At 35.7% G+C, this 23,061-nt stretch overlaps 12 protein-coding genes across 12 annotated transcripts; 10 read left to right on the top strand and 2 right to left on the bottom strand.

Annotated features, from left to right (window-relative positions):
• Positions 1 to 30: 30 nt before the first annotated feature.
• Positions 31 to 3,618, top strand: C9374_009660 (uncharacterized protein; the record flags this gene model as incomplete). The annotated part of the gene is made up of 1 exon (XM_044699872.1): positions 31 to 3,618. The coding sequence occupies one exon, from the start codon at positions 31 to 33 to the stop codon at positions 3,616 to 3,618; it is 3,588 nt and encodes a 1,195-aa protein (XP_044554977.1).
• Positions 3,619 to 3,697: 79 nt separating this feature from the next.
• On the top strand, positions 3,698 to 5,217 carry C9374_009661 (uncharacterized protein; the record flags this gene model as incomplete). Its single annotated transcript, XM_044699873.1, has 3 exons — positions 3,698 to 3,954; positions 4,024 to 4,746; positions 4,800 to 5,217. 3 exons carry the CDS (start codon positions 3,698 to 3,700, stop codon positions 5,215 to 5,217), a joined length of 1,398 nt encoding a protein of 465 aa, XP_044554978.1.
• Positions 5,218 to 5,302: 85 nt separating this feature from the next.
• Positions 5,303 to 6,430, top strand: C9374_009662 (uncharacterized protein; the record flags this gene model as incomplete). Its single annotated transcript, XM_044699874.1, has 1 exon — positions 5,303 to 6,430. One exon carries the CDS (start codon positions 5,303 to 5,305, stop codon positions 6,428 to 6,430), a length of 1,128 nt encoding a protein of 375 aa, XP_044554979.1.
• Positions 6,431 to 6,591: 161 nt separating this feature from the next.
• Positions 6,592 to 8,256, top strand: C9374_009663 (uncharacterized protein; the record flags this gene model as incomplete). Its single annotated transcript, XM_044699875.1, has 1 exon — positions 6,592 to 8,256. The coding sequence occupies one exon, from the start codon at positions 6,592 to 6,594 to the stop codon at positions 8,254 to 8,256; it is 1,665 nt and encodes a 554-aa protein (XP_044554980.1).
• A 98-nt stretch (positions 8,257 to 8,354) lies between these two features.
• C9374_009664 (uncharacterized protein) lies at positions 8,355 to 10,278 on the top strand (the record flags this gene model as incomplete). The annotated part of the gene is made up of 5 exons (XM_044699876.1): positions 8,355 to 8,559; positions 8,701 to 8,775; positions 8,961 to 9,416; positions 9,579 to 9,835; positions 9,880 to 10,278. The coding sequence occupies 5 exons, from the start codon at positions 8,355 to 8,357 to the stop codon at positions 10,276 to 10,278; spliced, it is 1,392 nt and encodes a 463-aa protein (XP_044554981.1).
• A 211-nt stretch (positions 10,279 to 10,489) lies between these two features.
• Positions 10,490 to 10,918, top strand: C9374_009665 (uncharacterized protein; the record flags this gene model as incomplete). The annotated part of the gene is made up of 1 exon (XM_044699877.1): positions 10,490 to 10,918. One exon carries the CDS (start codon positions 10,490 to 10,492, stop codon positions 10,916 to 10,918), a length of 429 nt encoding a protein of 142 aa, XP_044554982.1.
• A 21-nt stretch (positions 10,919 to 10,939) lies between these two features.
• C9374_009666 (uncharacterized protein) lies at positions 10,940 to 12,727 on the bottom strand (the record flags this gene model as incomplete). The annotated part of the gene is made up of 1 exon (XM_044699878.1): positions 10,940 to 12,727. The coding sequence occupies one exon, from the start codon at positions 12,725 to 12,727 to the stop codon at positions 10,940 to 10,942; it is 1,788 nt and encodes a 595-aa protein (XP_044554983.1).
• Positions 12,728 to 12,966: 239 nt separating this feature from the next.
• Positions 12,967 to 14,228, top strand: C9374_009667 (uncharacterized protein; the record flags this gene model as incomplete). Its single annotated transcript, XM_044699879.1, has 3 exons — positions 12,967 to 13,137; positions 13,194 to 13,660; positions 13,718 to 14,228. The coding sequence occupies 3 exons, from the start codon at positions 12,967 to 12,969 to the stop codon at positions 14,226 to 14,228; spliced, it is 1,149 nt and encodes a 382-aa protein (XP_044554984.1).
• Positions 14,229 to 14,379: 151 nt separating this feature from the next.
• Positions 14,380 to 15,466, top strand: C9374_009668 (uncharacterized protein; the record flags this gene model as incomplete). Its single annotated transcript, XM_044699880.1, has 3 exons — positions 14,380 to 14,679; positions 14,745 to 14,893; positions 14,947 to 15,466. 3 exons carry the CDS (start codon positions 14,380 to 14,382, stop codon positions 15,464 to 15,466), a joined length of 969 nt encoding a protein of 322 aa, XP_044554985.1.
• Positions 15,467 to 15,503: 37 nt separating this feature from the next.
• Positions 15,504 to 17,879, bottom strand: C9374_009669 (uncharacterized protein; the record flags this gene model as incomplete). Its single annotated transcript, XM_044699881.1, has 1 exon — positions 15,504 to 17,879. The coding sequence occupies one exon, from the start codon at positions 17,877 to 17,879 to the stop codon at positions 15,504 to 15,506; it is 2,376 nt and encodes a 791-aa protein (XP_044554986.1).
• A 284-nt stretch (positions 17,880 to 18,163) lies between these two features.
• On the top strand, positions 18,164 to 19,318 carry C9374_009670 (uncharacterized protein; the record flags this gene model as incomplete). Its single annotated transcript, XM_044699883.1, has 5 exons — positions 18,164 to 18,214; positions 18,291 to 18,338; positions 18,388 to 18,444; positions 18,492 to 18,560; positions 18,605 to 19,318. The coding sequence occupies 5 exons, from the start codon at positions 18,164 to 18,166 to the stop codon at positions 19,316 to 19,318; spliced, it is 939 nt and encodes a 312-aa protein (XP_044554987.1).
• A 1,216-nt stretch (positions 19,319 to 20,534) lies between these two features.
• On the top strand, positions 20,535 to 22,992 carry C9374_009671 (uncharacterized protein; the record flags this gene model as incomplete). The annotated part of the gene is made up of 3 exons (XM_044699884.1): positions 20,535 to 22,292; positions 22,339 to 22,541; positions 22,596 to 22,992. The coding sequence occupies 3 exons, from the start codon at positions 20,535 to 20,537 to the stop codon at positions 22,990 to 22,992; spliced, it is 2,358 nt and encodes a 785-aa protein (XP_044554988.1).
• Between the last annotated feature and the right edge of the window lie 69 nt (positions 22,993 to 23,061).

The raw sequence follows: 23,061 nt of genomic DNA on the forward strand, positions 1-23,061 counted from the left end.
GAGCATACAATTAAAAAGCTGCTCAATTTAATGTCTATCTATAGAATTGATCTGTTCGCTGTAACTGAAACTCATATTAATAATGAAGACAAGACCAAACTGTTATTTCATGAAATGAAAGGCGATCCAAGGAAAGTGATTCTCAACAATGATTATGACAACACTCACAATGGGACTCTTCTTCTTCACAAACTCAACAAGAGAAGAAACAGAATCTTTAATACGAACATCATACATGGGAGACTTCAGTTCACAACGCTGGTATTTGCAAATAGACAACCGTTGCACATTATCATTATATATAACTATACAGGTGATCAAATCAATGACGAAGAAATGTCCTTGATAAATGAAATCAACAACATCCTTATTAAGTTCAATAAGGAACCCTTAATATTAATAGGTGATATTAATGCAGACACCTTTAATCCCTCATCCCTCAAAGATAAGATATGGCTTGATCTACTCTCTACACATAGGCTTTATGAATTAAGCTCGGACAATCCATCATATATTCGAAGATCTGGTAACAAGATTCACAGAACTAGGTCTGATCATATGTATGCAAACAGATACGTCAGAATCGTTAGAGAAGATATTATGCCTCCCGTTTCTAAAAACGATCACTTACCTATCAGATTCGAGATTGAAATACTAAATCCCATAAGATCATGGAAAAGATTTATCCCAACATCCGAATTTGAAAAAGTCACCACCTCTCTCTTTGCCGCATTTGAAACCAAAGATTTCAACTCTCTTGAAAACCTTATCAAAGAAGTATCTATTCAACGTCACTATGTTCCCTCTTTACGTTACAAAGAGAGCAAGAATACCAAAGACACAAAAGATAAGATTGCGAAAGTCTTAAAGGAGATGAAAGAAAACGACGCAATCGATCAAATGACAAATGAAATCAAAGAACTCAACAAAGAATTAGAACAGTCCTCAAAACTGGACACTGCTCAAATTCGAAAAGAGTGGATTGACAAAATTAATACCAAGAATATTTCGTATCTTTTCAAATTCGACGACAAATTGAACTCAAAAGAGATTAATTGGAACAGCCTTCCACACAACGTCACACGCGACTCAACACTCAAATTTTTCAAGGAAAAGTTTACATCCCAAAACCAAAATATCAACATAAGACTTCCAAAGAGTACAGTAAAGAAAGGACCTCCAGAAATAACAATAACGAATGATGATGTCAAAGGTGCAATCGCAAGAATTAAGTCCCACTCAACAGGACCAGATTTCATCCCAAACAAGTTACTCAAAAACATGAAAGAAGATGATATTAAGAAATTAACTTTCGAATTTAACAAGATGCTGGAAGAAGAGAATATTCCAGAAGCCATGAAAAAAGGATGGATTAAGCTTATACCAAAAAAGGACAAAGTTGAGAGCCATAGAGATATCAGACCAATCACAATTATGAACACTTTATACAGGCTTTTGTTCAACATAGTGGCTTTTAAACTAAGACCATGGGCAAATGAAAATCTCAACTACCGGCAACAAGCTTTTATATCCAATCGACAAGTTAATAATCATATAATGGTCCTGCAAGGTCTGAGACAAAGGATTAAGAAAGGATTTGTAGTAACAAACCTTGATATTGAGAACGCATATGATTCAGTAGAACACCAATGCCTTGAACAAGCCTTAAAACACTGCAAATTCCCAAAGAAACTCATGAACTTTATTTTAAATGCATACAAAGGGCACGAATGTACAATTGAATGGAACGACTCTCTTTCGGAACCGTTTGTTAAAACAAGAGGTGTCCCTCAAGGATGTCCTTTTGCTCCACTAGCATATGACTGTATAACCCAAATAATTATTGACAAAGCAATTGATGAATGGAATATTCCAATCAAGCCCTCCACTATAAGCCCTAATGCCATTGGTCTCAAATTCTTTGCAGATGATCTTTCTGTCGTGGGAGATGTCAACAACAAATACCAAGAAAGAATAGACGATGTTTCAAAATGGATCAATGAGTTACACCTTAAAATTAATACAAAGAAATCATTAATGACAGTAATTCCCCATCGAAAACACCCAGATTTCCAAATCAAAATTAACGGGGAGAATGTTCCACGAACAGACAATCAGCGCACTCTTGGAAACTATTTAACGGAAGACAGCTCATTTAAAGAAGAAATCAAACGACGAATTTTAAAAATTCAGCAACTTCTACAATTAATGCCCATACACCTAATAGAACCAAGAAACCTTAATCAGATAACTATGTCAAAGACGATATCATCATTCACTCATATAATCAGAGGTAACCCTGTTTCTAGAACCCTGCTCCAAGGTATTGACAGAACAATAAGGAAGCAATGTCGTAAATTACTACAAATAGACATGAGGACAAGCAAAGCATCACTCTATCTTCCAATTGAAAAAGGAGGTCTCAACATCCCTAATATAGAGCTATTTAGCAAACTAATTACTATCAAAACAATCCAATACCAAGGACACTCAAACAACTGCTTGGTGAAAAAAGCTGTCGTACAAAGTCTGCAGAACTGCAAGAAATGTAAGACCAAAAATCTTAATTATTGGGAGAACGTTTGGGATATTTGTAACGAAAATAATTTGAAGATAATTTTCGGAAGATCAGATCACAGATTCAAAACTCCTAAAGCCCACAAAAAAGAACGAGAAATTGCAATATGGACCGATGGATCAAGATCCAAAGATGGAACTGGAATAGGAATCCTTATTCAATCAAGTAATGCAACAACATGCCATAAATACAAATTGGATCCTAGGTATACCCATAACATGGCAGAATTAAGTGCAGTGGTCACTTCGTTGAAGTTGATCCCTTCATCTAGCTCAGTGACGATTACGACGGACAGTGAAATTGCTCAAAAGATTTTCACAAACAACAACTATCGAGGACAATTCATTCAACTCAAAAGAGAATATGAGGCAACAATACAAGACAAAAAACTTAAAGTTACCATTGAATGGGTAAAAGGACATGATAAATGTCAGGAAAACAACTTCGTTGACAAACTGGCAAAAAACGCAAGTACCAAAGGCAAATTTTTGGATCCAAAGAACCTATTCACACAAGAACAACTTCTCATCATTAAGGACTCATTATGGATCCCCAACCCTTGTAGAATAATTAGAAATAATTGGCTATCACAGATATCGGAAAATAGTCAAGTGACAAACCTAGTGAGCGATACTACTTTTCGTTATATTGAAGGAAAATCAACACCACATCACAAATACTCCATATGGAGAAACCTTAATTTCTGCCATGTTCGGAGCTTCAAACAACATATATGCCCAGAATGCAATGTTCCTCTATCTCATGAACACTTAATTCTCCAGTGTCCACTTCTCCAGTTTCAGCGAAAATGGGCAATTGATAACATCAAAAAGCATACCAATCGAGATCCAATTTTAGTGTCAACAGAATCAGATCACCTCAACAACTACAAGTTTTACCTCAATTACAAAGGAATTCTTCAACACAACACTATCATGGACTCCATTAGCCTCTTCCACAGAGAATGGTTTAATATCCAGAGTACACTATCGTTACTAGCTGGACATGCACATACTCAATACTGGAAGATTGTACAATAATCTCACTTACTCCGTGCCACTGGCGCAAAGTTTCATAAACATCAAATTTTTTAACGAATAACACCTCCGTTTAAAAAAAATGCAATTATCAAAACTCTCGTCCTCGTTAAAAGAAGGACTTGCATGGATCGGAAAAGAACTACACGAGACAATATTTGATCATTATCAAGAATTAGATTCTGATGATTGGTTTTTGAATGGAACAGACACCCATGTGGCTGTTTCTTATAATTGTACCTATATTGCAATTGCTCATTTGAATACTTGTTTTTTATGTATTTGTGAGAAGGATGATTATCATTTAATTCAGTTGGAAAATCCTTGTAAATATGAAGGGTAATTATCGGAAAGTTTTTTGATGCATATTTAAAATTGTAACAACTATTTTGAACTATTCTCAAACAGTGAAAGAATAACGTCCCTAATGTGGATTGCATTCAAAGATAATAACAAAGAAAATGTATTTCTTTTAATTGGTACATCCGAAGGCTTTCTTAGAATTCACAGCGTTTCTACAAACAGTATCATTCAAGAAGATCGATTTCATGACTCACCCATTGTGAAAATTAAATCACAAAGCGTTTTTCACTACACCCTTTTGCCAAATTACCAAAAAGAGATTATTCTAATAATTTATTCGAATTCTTTAGTGACTATTGATCCAATAAGCTTTAAAAAAGAGTTGAATAGCATGATCTCCAATCACGATAACGATTCTTATCAATTCAAGAAATGGATTTTAAAGGATTCCACAAAAACAAATGATGCCTGCTGCCTCTATTCATATTGTTGTGATGTTTCAATATTTGAAGTGATGGATTTAAAATCTGAATTTGATATTGTAGGTGCTGGTATGAAGCCGACAATAGCTCACTACTCGACAGAAGAGATTGATGAAATGTCTGTGAAACAACGAACTAGGGTGACGAAAATTGCTACAACAGTGGCCAATAAGGTTTATAATTTTGCTAGCTCCTGGATTTGGGGTTCCTCTCAAAATAACACTTCTGAGACAAAGAATGAGACATCTCAAGAAGAGCAAATACCAAAAGGCGCTTTCATTCCACTTTCTAATCAATTTTTTGATGAAAAACGTGAGATTTTTGTTGCTGAGCTGGACTATTCTGGGTAAGTACTTGCAGATGAACATGTGATTATGATGTTTTGATAAAATCATACAGAAAGCTTCTAGCTACATCAGACTCACTTGGAAGAGTAATGATTTTTGATCTCTCTTCAATGACAGTAATGAGAATATTTAAAGGATACAGAGAAGCTCAATGTTATTGGATAGTTATTGGACAAGACACGATGAGCTTGGAACAATCATCCTCAGCAAGTACTGAGTTACTTTTAATATTTGCTCCAAGGCGTGGTATTTTGGAAGTACGAGGAATGGATGGGAGACGTTATTTTGGCATGACTGTAGGTACTGATAAACGTCTCGTAAAGTCATCAGGTAGTTTCATTGAGGGAGGAGAGACTAGTTTCAAATATCCCCAATTTTACTTGATCTCCCAAATTGATGGCTCTATTCAGAAGGTGTCGTTTGACAACATTTCTTTAGACAGAATACCGTTGTCAGACTCAAAAAATTAATTCAAAAGTTGGATCCAGCAATATGAATCATTTCATTGAAGTGTTCGAATCTGCACAATTGTTCGCAAAATAATGTTCAAAAAAAATGGTGTGGTTCTCTGTTGAGGTGTTGTTTGAATCTCAGACCAACAATGTCCTATCCAATCAATCGACACGCTCCGATGAGTTGAAAAAGAATAACATCTTTCTCCATGAAGCTCCACTCAATGCTAATTTGATAGAATTTAACTCTGCCCTTGGTAGAGTAATTAAAGGACGACATGTGCTTTTTACTGCATTTCAATACTTGTTGAGTAACAATTTGATAGAATTAGCCTCCGATGAAGCATCATTGAAAAATAACAAGTGCATGTTATATAACGAATTATATCCTACATTCCAAACGTGTTGTGATTCATTCTATATTGTAACACACAAAATTCCAGTCAATGTCCAATTAATTAACGACGAAAAAGTGAATTTAAAAAAAGTCTGTCAGAAATATTTGAGTGAGACACAATTTATAGAATTATGTAAATTAATGGATCAAGGAGAAAAGTTAAAAGACGATGTTGCTGATTCCAATACTTTCGTTAAGTCGATCACTTGTTTTGGACAAAAAAGTTTATCTCATTTGGACTACCAAACAAATGATGACAAGAGTAACACGAGGAAAAAAGACAACTCCGTCATGACTCTAAGAAAACTATTTAATACTGATAATGAAAAAACAAAGATCAACATACAAGTAACCGTCAGCAACATTGAAACACCCTTTCATATTCACTTACTAGCTTGTTCAGCATCTTCATCACAAAACGATTCAAAACAAAAGAAGAGAAAACATCGTCAATTTATTCCTAACGAAGATCAATTATTGTCGACCAATGATGAAACAGGATCTTTTTTCAGTATTAAGAAAAAGAAGGTAGAGAAAATTGGACCAAGACGACTTAAAATTCCTGATGATCTCGCTCTTAAAAAGGAACAACTGGACTACATTTCTGAATCAAATAGACTTAAATCTCGGTTAAAAGATGATCGTCTTCAAAAGATGATTCTGGAAGTAGACGCTCATCCTGAAAGAGAGAAAGTTTTGGATTATTTCTTAGAAACAGAACCACAATTTCTTACTTTTTGCGAAGAGTTGTTATTTGTGATGGGAAGAAGAGATGAGTCAGATTTAAGGTCTGTACATCAACTTGCAGAACAGCTTGCCAATCACCACAAATAATTGCTCGCTCTTAGTAAATTTGTCATTTCTTACTTTTTAGTTTTGTGTGACAAGATGGAAATTCATGATTAAAGATTCGCTTTCGGAGAGGAATCGCTTGCGCGAGCAAAACTCGCGCAGTTTAAAAAATTTCTTCATCACAAAAAATCACAGCACAGGCGATGCAGTTTACCTGCGAACTAGGCAACGAGCACCCACCGCTTTCTTCGGGTGCTTCGTTCCATCATCAATTCAAACCTCTCATAGCAGATAATAATAATGGAGCTGATGGTTATCAATATTATACTCAACAACTTTCTCTTCCCTCGCAACAGTCTTCTAAAACCAACCAACCGTCATTTTCACAACATTCAAGCTCACCAAGAATTAATCCTGAATCTTTTGTTACTCTCCATAACGAAATACCATTGGCTTCTGATATGAATAAGAAGGCTTTGAGTATCTTGTTTGCTAACCAAACAAGACCAAGTCATAACACAGATAGCCTACATTTTGGCAATAATAATAACAATATTGTTTCATCATCAACGTTTTTTAGAGGCGATGGAAGCCGTAGCCACCTCGGTTCTTTGGCATCATTTGAATTTGGATTCAAACCAACTCCTCATCATGACTATCATGATTCTGCAAATCATCATTCGAAAGACTGGTTTTCATTGAACAGCGGTCCAATCAATTCCAACTTTCCGTACTCGATTCAACAACACGGTTTTCCATCCCAATATCACCACTTTCCACCACTATCTACAACCAAGAGTGCCCCTTCATCTTCTTCTATGATGACTCCGAGATTACCTTCATTGATAGAGCTTGAACCCCATAGGGCAGAGCCAACAACAACAACTACCTCTTTCTCCTCCTCTTCCCACACACGCCTTATTAACAATTTTGAAATTAATCCTCCTCCACACTCAACAATACTCCATTCAAAAGTTCCATATTCATCTTCTGCTTTCACTGCCTACAATTCAGCTCCAGATCAAAGCGCAACTCTTCTTTCGAAAAGAAATAGTTTGCAATCTTTCAAGGAAGTGGTAGACTTTATTGATGAGAAAAAGAAACGCCCAAAAGATCATCAAAACGAATCCAAAAGCAACCATCAACAAGTTGAAACCAAGAAGAGAAAATTGGAAGAGAATGGAAAAAAGGATCTGTTTGAAGATGATGACGATGAAGGATGTGGAGAAGATGAAGAGAATGGTGTTGATGAAGATTTTGTGAACTCTTCAGAAAAGTTACTTCCAATTAGATCCTTAGCTCATTTAGTCGGATTGTCTAAAGATGAAGGAAAGACCTGGAGATACCGAGATGTTCGTCGTGCTCTTTTTGAAAAGACTCCAAAAGAACACACTAAATTCATTGAATCAAATCAACAACATGCCATATTAAGACAGAGACTGCCTCATAAATTGACTTTGGTGAGCTTTTGTAAGCGCATCATGCTATTGGTGTTCCATTTCATTATAAGAGATGGAAGAGAACCGAAATTCTTTACTCGGAGTCATGTGAAGAGAGACTTGATCGAGGAAACACTGGAAAAGGAGGCAAGTGAATTTTTCAAAAGGATCAATAGGGATGTTGCTATGAAAATTCATGCTCTCAGTTGTACAGGTATGAGCTTGGAGCAAGCTTCCAAAACTGTGAGTTGTTGTACCCATTCTGAGAATGTTATTGCCCTTAGCAAAGATCATGGCGAGCCCAGTTCTTCGACTCCAACATTAGCCTCCTGTTCTTCAAGCTCTCCTCACTTGAACCATGTCGAACAAAAGGACAGCTCTTTCTCACTTCCTTCTCTTCGTGATTTACTCAAAAAACCACACAAGTAGCTCAGCAATGTGTCAATCAAGACAATTAAAGTAGTTGACTTGTTTGTCCATGAAAAGCAACATGTACTTCAAATAAACAAAAAAATTGCCCTGATATCATGTATGAACAACAACATTTGTATCTTTTAGGTGACTTGAAGAGTGTTAATTGGCATGTATTCCCTTCGAATCGTGTGATTAACCTGCTAGATTCGAATGCTCCTTCCAACTATGACTCGGATGCAGAGACGTTTCACAAAATTACTGGTGATTCCGCCTATCAAATCAAAATACCACTTCCACTCGGTATTACCATTAGAAAAGGTGAGGAATTTTCAAGTGTTGTTATGTTAGTTTCATAATTTTTTATCGGAACCTGGTTCCCTTTGAAAACGAATATTATGAACGAAATGAAACGATTGCATTATGATGATCGATCGATCATGGAATGACTTGTTGAAATAGTCATCTCAGGTCGACATCACACTCATATCATTACTGAAGAAGGAAGAGTTTTAAGCTTTGGAAGTAATGCACATGGTACGTATATTTTCATCACACCACTTCGTTTGAGAAGTGATTCAAATGATTTTTCATCTCGAATATATTATTATTACATTTACAATATATTACATCTATTATTTATTGGTATAATACCTCTATTACTCACACACACAATTTTCATGTTCGTTTTCTTGTATTTTCATGGATTATTCCTTTAAAAGGTGAGCTCTGCATTGGTAAAATAGGACCCCTGAGTATTGGTCACGACTCTTGTGTGAAAGGTCTTGTTCAAGCAAGAGGTAAAATCAATCAATTCCGAGTGGTGGATGGTGCAGGTGGAGGATATCATAGCATCTTTCTCACGTCAGATCATCGAGTTTTTGCAGTGGGACTCAACTCTTCTCATCAATGTGGATTGAATCCAAGTGCTGCCAAGACGATGACTCATCGTTCATCAGAGGATCACAATGATGATACCACTTCTAGTACAACCATGGATGAATTGTTTGGCGAAGAAGAAGAAGAAGCAAGAAACACTTGTATTACAACACCTCGTGAGATACCTCCAGAACATTTCGATCATCATCAAGTGGTGCGAGTAGGGGCCAGTAATTCTCATAGTGTATTTCTGACCAAATCACATTTGGTTTATGTTGCTGGATCCAACAGTAATGGAAGTAAGTATATATATATACTACTAAGTGAAAATTACATGTTCTCAATTCTCTATGAATCATTCTTAAATCTATCTGAAACAAACACCTACTCTTGATTCACATGGAACACACACTCTTGATTCATATGGAACACTCTCTTCAATATTTAAAAAATATTCAAAGGTTGTGGTGGAGTGGTTACAACCGATCGACCTCTCTTATTGAAATTTCCATTTGGATTTGATCCTATTGAGGTATCATGTGGTTACGATGATACGACCATTCTAAGTGCACAGGGAAGAGCTTTTGGATGTGGATGTAGTAGTTTGGGATCTGTTTATTGTGATACCGTTCATGGAGCATATACATTAAAATCACTCTATGGAGGGAAGAATAATGTAGCTCGGATTAGCAGTGGATACTTTTGTGAGGCCTATCTGGTAAGTTCTCTCTATTGAATGTTGTGATCAATTAAATATAAAAGACCTCGGATGGAGCATTAAGGAATGCAAGTGGTAGTATTGAGATTCATGTTTCAAAAAAGAATCATGCACCAACTATGGCTGACTCTTCTTTACAAACATTCATTGCAGGAGATTACGCTCTTTACATTACTAATGAATATAATGAAAAGAGAAAAACATTTGGAAAGATTTGTAAATTGTCAGACTCTACAGACATAACTGGAATTTTTAGTATTGAAGATTTGAGTTTGAGTGTTGGAGCTGCAAGTCAACGTAATTGTTTTATCATTTATCAATATCGAGATGAAGATTCTTTTTGGAATGTTTCGAAACATTTCATATTCTTGAACAAGCTGTTGGCTCATGAGAGAAAACCTTTGAGTGATATTGAGATTTTTGTTGAGGACATTGTGTACTAACCAGCATATTCCATAAAACAGTGGTCTTTGTAACAACAACTTGTCACGTTGTTGTTGACCTTTTGAATTCCAATGGTGAACGTTGGTTTTGAATTTTTATTATTCAAAAAAAAATACTCATCAACATTGCTTATTTGATGTTTAATTGAAGGTGGATTAACTGATAATTAATACATTAAAAATAACGCGTGCACCAAATATCATCATCATCATGGCATATTTATTACCACATTTAAATTCGGGTTGGGCTGTTGATCAAGCCATTGTTACGGAAGAGGAGCGAATTGTGCTGATCAGATTTGGACACGATTGGGATGCTACTTGTATGGAGATGGATGAATGCCTGAGTAAAATAGCAGAGAAAGTAAAGAATATGTGCGTTATTTATTTAGTAGATATTACCAAAGTTCCGAATTTCAACAAGATGTATGAATTATATGATCCATGTACAGTCATGTTTTTCTTTAGAAACAAGCACATCATGATCGATTTAGGAACAGGTGATAATAACAAAATTAATTGGGCTATAACAGATAAGCAAGAAATGATTGACATTATTGAAACAGTTTATCGGGGAGCAAAGAAAGGAAGAGGTTTGGTCGTCTCACCCAAAGACTATTCCACGAGATATCGATACTAAACTGATGTCAATTCTCATGTTCTAGTGTTGATATTTCAAACTTAGGCATAGGCAAACCACTTTTCTTTCCTCCATTTGATATTCAAGCATGATCTTGTCATAGGCAAGCATTATGGTGATCTCGTACGATGGAGTTTGATACCACACTTCCCGCAAGACTCTTTTCGGGAGAACGTCACACAGATTGAAATGTGTGACGACAGACCCTCGCGAATTTTCTATCACAAATATATCTCCATTGGACAATAAAGCTACAATTAAATCCGTCTCGGAATCATAATCAACACTTAACACGTCGTACGCGTAGTAGGTGACGTTTTTCTTTGCTTGACGAGCCTTAGATCGGCTTCTTGCAGTTGTCAACTTGTATTGCTGAGTCATTTCTTTAAGAGAGTCAACGGTTATTTCGTAATCGAGAGAGAGGCCGTTTGTCACTCGATCAATAGAAATACATCTAATGAAGTGAGGATGATTTAACAGTATTCGTTCGTGCCTATCTACAATAATACAAGGTGAGAGAGGTGTAAAGGAAAGGGTGGATTCTTGTGGGGTGGTATCTTTAAATATCAAGTATTGGTGCTCATCAATGATTTTATCCAAACAATAACGATTAAAATTATGCAAGGGCAAGCTATTTCCTGTGGGTTTCAATTTCCAAAGCTCGAATTCTAGCCTTCCAGAGTTAGGATGTTTTCTTAAAGTGGTTAGACAATTAGGTACAGACACATCATGGTAAATGTATTCTGATTTTGCAATTAGTTTGCAAAAACCATTCGTCGAAAGCTCTACAAGTCCATTTCCTTCTTTTGCCTCAGCTTTCATTCCAGCAAATACTGGGCATTTCACTGATTTTGGAACAGAACAACTAATATTTGATGCTAAAATCAATGGATGGGCAGTTGGATCAATGTCTAGTGTGATGGGTAATGGGGTTTTAAGTCCATAATATCCGTCTAACAGAGATCCATTGGGTACGAGCACAGAAAAGTTTTGAATGAGTTCATCTAAATTAAATATTTTCACTTCATCATTTCCGTAACCAAGAAATAGCAAATTTGAGTGAAGCGAGACTGTTGAGAGTTTTTTCCCAAACACTGACTTTTTGAGAAGAAATCTTGCTTTCAAACCCAGTGAATAACTCTTGTTTGTGAATTCAAGAATGGTCACTTGCATTGCACTTCTATTTTTCAAGTTTGAAACAAAATATATTGTCTCAAAGTGAACATTGTTCCGAATGCAAGTAACATGTGTCGATGAGACATCACTTTGTGAAGAATTTCCTATAAAGAGAATCAGAGGAATTTTCTGCTCATATATTAATTGTCCATTGTCCGAATGAAAATGATACAAGTAGTTGGATCTCGTCAATGCTAGTATTTGATTTAGATAAATATTTAAAGGATTTGCAATAGAAATTACGCTAACGATCTTGTCCATTTTTCTATCTTCGCTACGTGCTGATTTCTTTCCTGTTTTTGATGTATCTAGCTTCATATTAGCAAAACAATCACCGTCGTCGTTCATAACCGTTTGAAAGTTGTTACTGTACAATTTCTCTGCATAGTGAATATTATCCTTATCAGTAATATGATATTGATATTCAAATGAAAATAGTTTAGCTTGTTGAAGCATGGATTCGGAAATTACTTCTTTGAGCATGAAAGCCTCTGAGGCATAGTAAGATGATGGATTTTTCTTTACATTATCACGAAAGTGTATGGATCTATTGAATAGCTTTCTTTGTAGAGAATATTTCCTTTGTGTACTGCAAAGTTCATGAACGGGACTCAGAGTTTCATTCTTTTGCATTTTTTTTAAATTGAAAACTAAAATTTTCGTTCATTGTAAAGATGGAAAAAGGAGTTTGGACCAACACTCCTACGAAAGAGACGCTCTTTTGGTTTAGCTTGTAAACTTGGCCTTCATTCGTTTAATGGCAACCGTATTTTCATGGAATCGTCTCTTGTTTGAAACAGTTGGTTCTATTTCAATGTAAAGCAATTAGAAACTGAATTGATTCTTCTTAAAAGAAAAAAATATCATCACACATGTATTCGGAAGAAACTGATCTCAAAAAAGCCTTTGAAGGCTCATCTGGAGGCGTTATTGGAATTCCTCATTCTTCACCCTATCACATTGATGAGAATTTGCGTGAGAAGAAACAATTATTAGAAAATCAATTACATGATCAACACGCTCCCTATGAAGATGATACAGCTGTAGGTAGAAGAAATCAAAACGTTGTTTTAACATTTTAAATCGGAATGGTATTTAGATTCGCCACTCACTTGGAAATACAACATATCATTCAACATCTCATATTCATGATGAAGAAACGGAACGAATTTGTCGATGTTGTCATGGAATACTTACTGCCAATGATGACTTTATTGCTCCTTGCAAATGTGCTGGTAGTATGAAATATGTGCATCGTTATTGTCTGGATCAATGGAGAGCTGTTTCACCAAAAGCTTCATCGTTTTATGCATGTGATATTTGTGGACACCAATACGAAATCAAAGATGTGGATGAACATGGAAATGTTGTTACTGGGGCAAGTGGATACAAGCCTTCATCTATTATCAAATTTGGAACTTTAATTGCCATCGACTTTTCGATTATATTGATTGTTTGGCAGGTACTCGTCTTTATTTGTGTTGGAATTTTTGCATTGTGCGACTATGACTATGCGTTAAGGGCCAAATTATTTGGCAACATGAATGTTTTTGTTGCTTCTTACATGTAGGTTTCAAATTTTAGAATTTGAATTCATCATTCATGTGGAATTATTGTAATCAGATGTGGACTCACCTTATTCTTCTTCATTTTGGGGTTGATTGGATTATGCTGTCTTGGATTTGTATTATTGAACAAGTTAGTCAATGGAACATTTTTTGGAAATTGTTGCATTGCAGATGATTTTTATGCCTATGACAATTATCCTTACTATGGCAGATATAGAACCTCATACTATGACTTCTCAGATATGTGTTTCTGGTTTTGTTTTTGGAATTCATTGTACGGAAGGCCTGATCGATCATGTTTTGGTGGCTGTTATGGATGCTCTATGGGAAGTGGAGATTGCAATTGCAATGGAGGGAGTGACTGTGGAGGAGGTGGAAATGGAGATGGTATGGCAATCGCATTGCTTGTTATTGTGGTTGTCATTGCTGTCATTGGTGTCTTTTTTGGTTTAATCTTGATGGGAGTTTTAGGATACAGAATTTTTACTAGAAGATTGAGAGTTTTACAAAGAAAAGAGATTGCCAAATTCCAACAAATTCAAAATTATTGGAAAATTGAGGCTTGAAATTGTTGCATTCTAAATTCAATGTCCAACCTACAAAAGAACATAATGACTGGATCGTTTTTTCAACACGAATAAACTCCATTTCGAAATATTCACGTGAATCTCTTCCTATTTCTCGAATAGAACAAAAAAAAAATACAACTCTCTTCCAATGCCAAACACCAAAGCAATTTTCACCAACATTTCTAAAGGCTTCAGAGATGGAATGAATTTACCTCTAGCAATTGATATATTCGCAAAAAGTAAAACATTGAAGCCATTATTTGCACAATGCTTTGTTTTGAATGGATGTCTGTTTGTTGGAAGTATAATATTCTTTGACTATATCGCGACACCGTTATTTAATTCATCAACGGCTTCGGAAGCAAACGGGAATGGACTAGACCAAAATGCAGTGAACACAGATTATTTATCATTTATTTTAGGGTTATTATTTGCTAGTTTAAAGAATGTATGTGTTCGTTGAAGCTTCCGAATTATATTTCAATTACAAATTTCGAAAATCACGATGGATAGTTATTTTGGATATGGCCATTGTATACAGTCAGTTTTATCTTATCAGCTGCTTGGTATGATGATATAGCGGAACACGTGGCCAAGAAGACTTCTTTGCATAAGAGGGCTTCATCTCAATCAGGTAGTTCAAATAGTTTAGATTTTAGAAGGTACCTTTCATTTATGTTCCTTTTAGTTTATTATTTAATTTCATACAAAATAGTAATATCATTAAGAAAATAAGTGATCTAATTTATAGACCAATCATATTCTTTATATTCCTTTTACAGGCCTCATTGGTTTCTGTGGTTCCAATATTTGGTACCATTACTGGTTTTGTTCTGTACAGTTGGTTGTATGCATTCTATGCTTTTGAATACGTGTGGTCATATAAGGGATACTCATTGGAGAGAAGGATCAAATACTTTGAAGAGCGTTGGGGATACATGTTAGCTTTTGGAGCTCCAAATGCATTTTTGTCGAACTATTTCCCTTTCTTTTTATCATCTGGAGTATGGGCAATGCTCTTTCCAATGTTCATTGTGCTTGCTATGGTCAGTAAACCACCATCGAGCAGTGAAGTTGAGAGTGAAGACCTCAAACCACCAAGAATTTTTTCATACACAATCAAAGCAAGCAGCATTTTGCTCAACAATGTGAAAAATTTTGTCCAGAGTAGGAGCTCGGCTGATGATACCCAACAAGCATCGGATGAAAACAAAACCCCCAATGTAAATTATTGAACCTGTAATTTTGAAGATTAAAAAGTTTGAGGCAAATTTAATGTGCTCGAAGTGTGTACAAGATGGCACTTAAACTGGCAATAAATGGCATGAAAACCATCCATTTCAGCAGCGAGAAGAAGCCAATGTTGAAACTCAATGAAATGTAATCGGTATATAATTGCCCAAACTCATTTCTGAGTTCAACTGTGATAATGGCGTTATGGGTTCGTTCTTCTGGAGTGTTAACTTCAACTCGGTAATATCCAGGTTTTTGATATTTTGCTTCATAAAGAACCTTACGAGCGCCCAATAAAATTCTGACATTGTAGGCAATAGGTAGACGATCTCTGGAATTAGTTTTTCTATTGTCAACAATTTCAAATTCCAAATCAACTGTTGATCCAATTACATCTCTGTATTCTCTGCTCTTGAAATAAATACCATATAAATTATCTCTATATTTAAAACCATTTTCATATTGCATTTGATAAGGAGTAGCCTTCAATGGATGATATGGGGCTTCAGTAGACAAACAAATTAAATTTCCGTTCATGGTACTAACCAACAGGTCCAATTTTCCATTACCTGTAAGGTCATCAGCTAACACTTGACTGTATGCTTTCTCTCCAATGTCTACACGATCAATACAACCTGTTTTACCATTAATAATATATAAGTATCCATCGAATGAAGGTAATACAATATCGAGAGAGCCATCGTTGGAGGATGTGGAATTTGTTAAATCCACAAGAAGAGCTGGACTGTAAATGGAGGATCCGGTTTTGATTGGAAAAGGTTTTAACACCTTTCCTGTTTCTCCATCCACGGCCCAAACATGTCCAGTTGAAGTTCCGACAACTAACTCCAATTTACCATCACCATTAATGTCACCAACAGATGGTGCTTGAGCAGCAGATCCAGACAATCTTTGAGACCAGATTTCTTTTCCTTTTCCATTAAAGCATGCAAGGTTAGAGTTGAAATCAACAGCACAAATTTCAATAAATCCATCGTTATTTACATCTTCAGCAATGACTTGTCCCTGAATTTCGCCCATAAGTATTGGGAATCCATCTAACAATTTTCCATGACTATTGTATGCATAAATCCAACCAAGGCCAGTACCAACAATAACATCTAAAGATCCATCTCCATCAACATCTGCAACCGTAGGATTTCCATAGATGTATGCTTTTTGTTTCACCGTATCAGTGGTCATATCAAGGTGAACGTCCCATTTGATTTTTCTTGTGGACAAGTCATACACAGCAATACCACCAGCAACATATTTGTCCATATCAATATCGACGTCCAATTCAAACATATTTTGGTGGTAGTATTCTCTATCATAAAAATACGACACAGAAACTATTAATTCATCTTTTCCATCGCCATCTAAATCAGCAATTACGGGTGTAGATAAGACATGAGCGTCAACAGTAATATACTCTTTTCCTCCTTTCTTGATCGTCGTATGATGAGAGTAGTGTTGATGCTGCTCTGTCGATTCTAATTTCTCTCCAAGGAATGGTCGCAATGATTGGGGTGTATGAACTTTTTGCTGAATTAATGAAAGAGAAGCCCTAGCTTCGGAGCTTAATAATCCCTCCGTTCCTGGAGCTGCTTTTGCAACTTGGAGTAATTTTCTATTTGTTTTGGTATTGTCGTTGGATCCTTTGTTAGATGGGTTCTCTTTTTGTCTTCTCTTACTTTTAGCTTCCTCGGCATGCTTTTCAGATTCTTTTTGTGAAAGTGAAAGAGACACGTCAAACTTATCATTTTCTAGACCCTTAAACCACAATTTGTCTACCATTAATCCAGGAATTTCAATGGTGAAATCAGATAACAATTCACCCTTCCAATTAAAGAACAAAATTTCACCGTTGGCTGTGGTAACAACAACATCTTTGATATTATCACCATTAACATCATACAGCAATACTGATGAGTGAGAAGCAAGTTGGCTATGAGTGTATGGCCAATGGCTATTTCCTTCTTTATGTTCAGCACCACTATCACCATTCAATACTTGAATATATCGCACAAAAGTGGGAACGATGATATGCTTCTTATCGGCGTTTTGACCGCTATTAACGTTCATCAAATTTGTAATATATGGAGTTTGATAGACCGAACTATCCACATTGGTTCTCCAGTTAATTCCGATTTCATGTTTACATCTTCTCTTGTTTCTCACTTTGGTAGCATCAAGCTCTCCTTTTACCTCCTCTGCTGTTATTGCTGTAGTATCCGAGAATTTGCTCTTTGGCTGATCGGTATCTTTTCGTACTGGTTTTGATTGTTGAGAATATACAACTCCTCGATGATCTAAAGAAATCATGAGAAGGCCAACAGCAATCATCAACACAAAAACTGCAAGCCTCGAACAAGCCTTTCGTGGCAGTAGGATGGTTTGGGCTTGTTTGATCATTTTTTCATCATCATCAAAATAGTTTGCTCACACTTACAAAAAACACGTTTTTACTTTTTGCGCAATTAATAATTGGTCTTATTGTGTTGTTATTAATCTGTGGTTTTAATATATACTCTAGAATGTTACACCACAAACTACGCCTGAGCGTAAAGTGCAAAAACTGACGAAGAAAAAATTCGGCTCGTTTTAGTAAGTCCCGGAGTCAAAAAAAATGGAGTGATTGGTCTGTGGTGTTGTTTTCTGCTTCTCACACAAAAAAACACACCAACAACACACACAACATGGAAGCTGAATTAGTGGTCATTGAAGAGGGCACTGTGCCTCTATACTGTGTAAGTAATTGATTATTACCACAACAACAACATCATCAAACAACAATTTCAACACCTACACTAATCTTTACCTCAGCTTGGTGTTTCTGATTGTGATTCGAGTTGCGAAACAAATACTAATCACGTAAGTACTAGTGAATATCGTTCACCTTGTATTGATCTCAATTATCAAGGCCAATGAATCACCAGCATTGGATAGCCAATCCACAACGAACCAGAGTACGAACAATGTAAGTATTATGTTTGTCCAGTATTCAGCAGTAACATATTTCACAAGATTCCTTCATCATCAAGCATCGAAATGAACCCTTCTCACCCATCATCACCAGTAATGACTACCTCTACAGTATGTTTCAAATTTGTTACAATGTGTTTGCTTAACTTGTTCAGGAATGGATCTTCACAGACGAAACTATATCATTTCCACCTTGCTGTCTGTTGCCTAGCACAAGCAGCTTCTCTGGTATTGTTGATGAGACACAATGTACGATAACACCAAACAACAAATGTGATGATGACAATATTTCCCAACAGAGCAAAAAACGAAAATCAAGAACCACAGATGAAGCTGCTGAAGACACTCACAAGGAATATCAATTCACTTTAGAGAAAGGACTGTTTGAATTTGTACCAAAATATAATTCCTTTAAAGAAGTACCAGATGAGAAGAAACAAATTTATGGAATTATATGGGAACAGTTCGCCAAATGTGCAAGAAATATTATTTATCAACATCTACAGATGAGATGTTCAAACTCCATCAGCCATGAAACGGTTGGATGTTGCAACCCAAACGTGTTTTATCTTGCTCTGAGGGGAACAAAGGCTAAATATTACCAATGGTATCAAGACATTTTGTGGAATGGCCTAAAGAAGAGACAGAAGTGCATTCAATTCAGATTTACTGACAGTGTTCCTCCTTTAGACAAATGCAAGCATTGGTCTGAGTTGGAAATTACTCACTCACGTCTTACACGTAAATTCGGAAAGAAGATTACGAAACACAAGATGAAAATTGTATACATTTCTCTCACATGTAATGTGGAAACTAATCAAGTGTGGACATCGTTCAAGTTTGACAAAGAATTCGAGTTTGTACAATAAAACAATTAAATTCAATCCTCAATACACTCTAAATCACAAAAAATGTAATCAAATTGAAACTTTTCATCACCGTCCACAAACCAAACCACATCTAACAACAACTTTTTTGAAGGTCAATCATATGGACTTTCAAATCAAAATCACCACACATGGTGTTCCTCTCCATTATCTTCTTTCAATGTGCAATCACCGTCATCTACCGGTTTCAGTAGCATTAATCCCGGCTCTTTTGATTCACCAAGAACATCACACCATCTTTCGAAAGAATTTATGAAGATCTGATACAACCAAACCAATCCAATTCAATGAGCTATCAGAATATCCCTATTCAATATGGAGGATGTGAACATTTATTTCAAAATCATCAATCCTATTATCCACAATCTTCTCATAATTTCTCCACAATCCAACATAACCTTGACAATCCGAACACATTATCATCTCAACCTTCACAACATGAAACCAATCAAACCAACATTCAAACACACAACAAAATACAACAATTACTTTGTCGATAAGCTAGCTTCACTCGCATAAAACAAAAGCGAGGAGGTCCACCGAGCACAGAAAACAAATTGAAAATAATTAATAATATTATTGATAATACTGATCTCAATTTCTCTCAGTTAAGCTCCAAGGAGATGCTGTTATTAAATTAAAGAACAAGAGTTTTTGCTTTTTGTTGTAATTTAATTTTTCAAGTTGACATTAATTTTCACTCCAAAAAAAATGCCTTCACCAAAGATGAGGTCGAGTATTTTAAATCACACACCTAAACTACGATTACACAGCAACAACGTGGAACAACTTTGATGTAACTTAGATACCAAGTGATCAGTACAAAAGATGGATTTTTATCGTGTAACGAGAAACTTGTTGAACGGTGTAATGACGGTGAATGTGAGTATTATCATCAACAATCAACCAATCCTTGTATAACGAAAGGCTGAAGAGAATTGCTTTCGAAACGTTAGTAACTGGCTTTGGTACAATAGGTGTGGTCATAATCAGGAGGAGGTTCACTTTTAATGAACGAACGTCAGCACTACTGAATAAAACTTTACAAGATTCTGAACCAATCCCGGAGTTTCTGCATTTCGTTGTCAAAAAATTTTTGCCTTTTTGAGTCGAATTTTTTCGCTGGTAGTTTTCTTATGGCGTAGTTTGTGGTGACATGGTAATATTTATATTCGGGTCGGCAGCTTGCACAAAAAAAATGTCCTCATCCGTTATCTCCGAAACGCTTGAAGTGAATTTAGACCATTTCATGCAACCAGCTGGAGAAATTGTTGAATGCTTTGAAAGATCGAAATATGATCAATTTCTTACTTTTTTGAATGAGCAAGTTTTTTCATCCAGAGAAACGACGGATCTGTTTGTTCGTAAGAAGGGATTAACTGCAATATATGAAACCCTTTTCACATACTCTTCCGATGATGAAATGACGTCTCCTCTACTGAGTATGAAAAGATGTATGATCATTGCATTAGGGATGTATTTTAGAGAAGAACATTTATTTAACGCTCCAACTTGTTCAATTATCGTAAACAACACTGGACAACAAGAGATTGAAACCAATCTCTTTAAGAATTACTTCAATCAAATATTACTCTCCGATAACGAGAAAGGTTGTTTGTATAGGAATATGGACTATGAGGGTATTGGTATTTTAAAAATTGCAGTGTTTAATTCGCTTTGTACATTTGTTGATGTTCATGCTAGTGGAATGGATTGGTTCACCAATGAGATGGAATGTTTTAGCAGGATATTTCCAACTTGTTTGAGAAGTGATAATATTTATTTAAGGCAAGCTTGCGCACAATGCCTGCTTTTGGTTGTTCAATATTGGTATAAGCTAGGTAACAAAGAAATACTTCAAAAGTTTATCAATATTTTGGAACCATTTAAGAAAGAAGACATGCTCGATTTTTTAGATTTTGTTTTGCAACTCATAACATTAAGTTTTAATGATCACAACAATACATTTGACTTTGCAATGCTTCGACCCTTGAGTACAGAAATTTTACAAAATGCATTGGCAGAATCACAATTGATTGAACGTCTTGTACATGACGAGACCATCGCAAACGTACATGATTTACGAGTGGTAGAAAGACTCTATGATATTTTGATATATTTATCAAATCACAATCTACTAAGTGGTAACAAACAAGTTAATTCGTTGAAACTATTGACTGGCAAAACAGATGATGTTGTTTCACACACATGCGAAACTGTAGAGGCGTGTCTACTTTCCGGAGATATTGGCTACCAAAACATTGGACTAAAAATCCTTTCAAACTTTTCAAGCGAACTACTTCCTGAACAATCAGCTCTATCACTCTTGTCCATTTTAGTAACCATGTGGAAACGAATGTTTGAGGAAAATAATGATACACAATACTTTAACAATCTCAAATGTCTTTCAGTGAAGCAAAAAGGCAAATTTATCTTAGCCATCAGCAAGTGCCTTCAAAGATTTATGCAAATACCATCCACAATCGATTATTGTGACAAGAATGATTTACATGGCTTATTAGTTTTCACAGTGAAAATGTATGAACATATCAATAACTCTCTCTGCTCTAAAGTACTAGAAGTTCTACTTTGTTGGGCTTTGAAAGCCAAAATTACTCTCAAGAATGAGCATAGCGATTATTTGTGGCAACTCCTTCAAAACAGTCTGATTCCTGATATTGTTTCGCTAGTAGGAAAAATTATTCCACTTACATGCAAAAACGAAGAAAGCAGGTTTTATGAAATTGTTACCACAAGATTTTATGATATGAATTGGGAATTGCGAGATGCTGCAATAGATATCATCCGAACGTCTCTCAACGACAACACACACTATGCAACTATGACTCAATTTGTTGCACAGAAAGACATACTCTCACATCTTATAGGGATTCTCTCGAAAAAGCTTCAAGACACTGAACATTATGTTGTCCTTACCACGTTCAAGACATTACATGTAAGTTTTTTCTATCAAACAGTATAATATATAATAATTTGAGAAGGATTTAATAGTATTAGAACATAGAAGATCGCTTCAGTATGATTTTGGTATGTCGTTATTGGCAGAAATTTTGAGAACTGCTTCAAGCAACCATGAATATTTCATCAAAAAGGAGGCGATTGAAATTTGTAAAAACTTAATTGCACACAATGTGATTCCTTTCTCACAAGTGTTGCAAGACAGGACATTATTACAAAATCTCAAGTAAGTTGTACAACCCTTGTTCTTACTTCTAATGACAACTGTTCTTAACGTCAGCTCATTTATTCACTCGTCCACTATGGATTGTGACGTAGAGGTATCTCAACAATTTCTATTATTTATTTTTGAGATTTGCAATTTAGAGCATGTTTCTACTTTTGAAAAATTCAAATTATTTATTGAGTTGGGAATTGAATCGTTGTTGGGAGAGTATTTTGAGAATATTATGGAGGACGCAACTTTCCATCTTACCCAACAGATTGTTAAAAAGCTTCATGTTCTAAAATTGGAAGACCGAGATCATTGCTCAAGCTATTCGAGCAGCGCTTTGTGCACAGTAATTGATTCATATTTTCAGTCTCTCCAACATGAAGAGCATCACCATGAAGGAAAACAAGAAATTCCCAACTTCTTTAATTTCAATAATGAAGATTACGATTGTCAATGTTGTTAAATCGTTCCACACAGAATAAAAATCACGATTTTCAATTTCATCAAATTCACAATTTTCTTCCTGCGCATA

This window comes from Naegleria lovaniensis (genome assembly GCF_003324165.1).
Source record: "Naegleria lovaniensis strain ATCC 30569 chromosome Unknown tig003, whole genome shotgun sequence".
NCBI lineage: Eukaryota > Heterolobosea > Eutetramitea > Acrasida > Naegleriidae > Naegleria > Naegleria lovaniensis.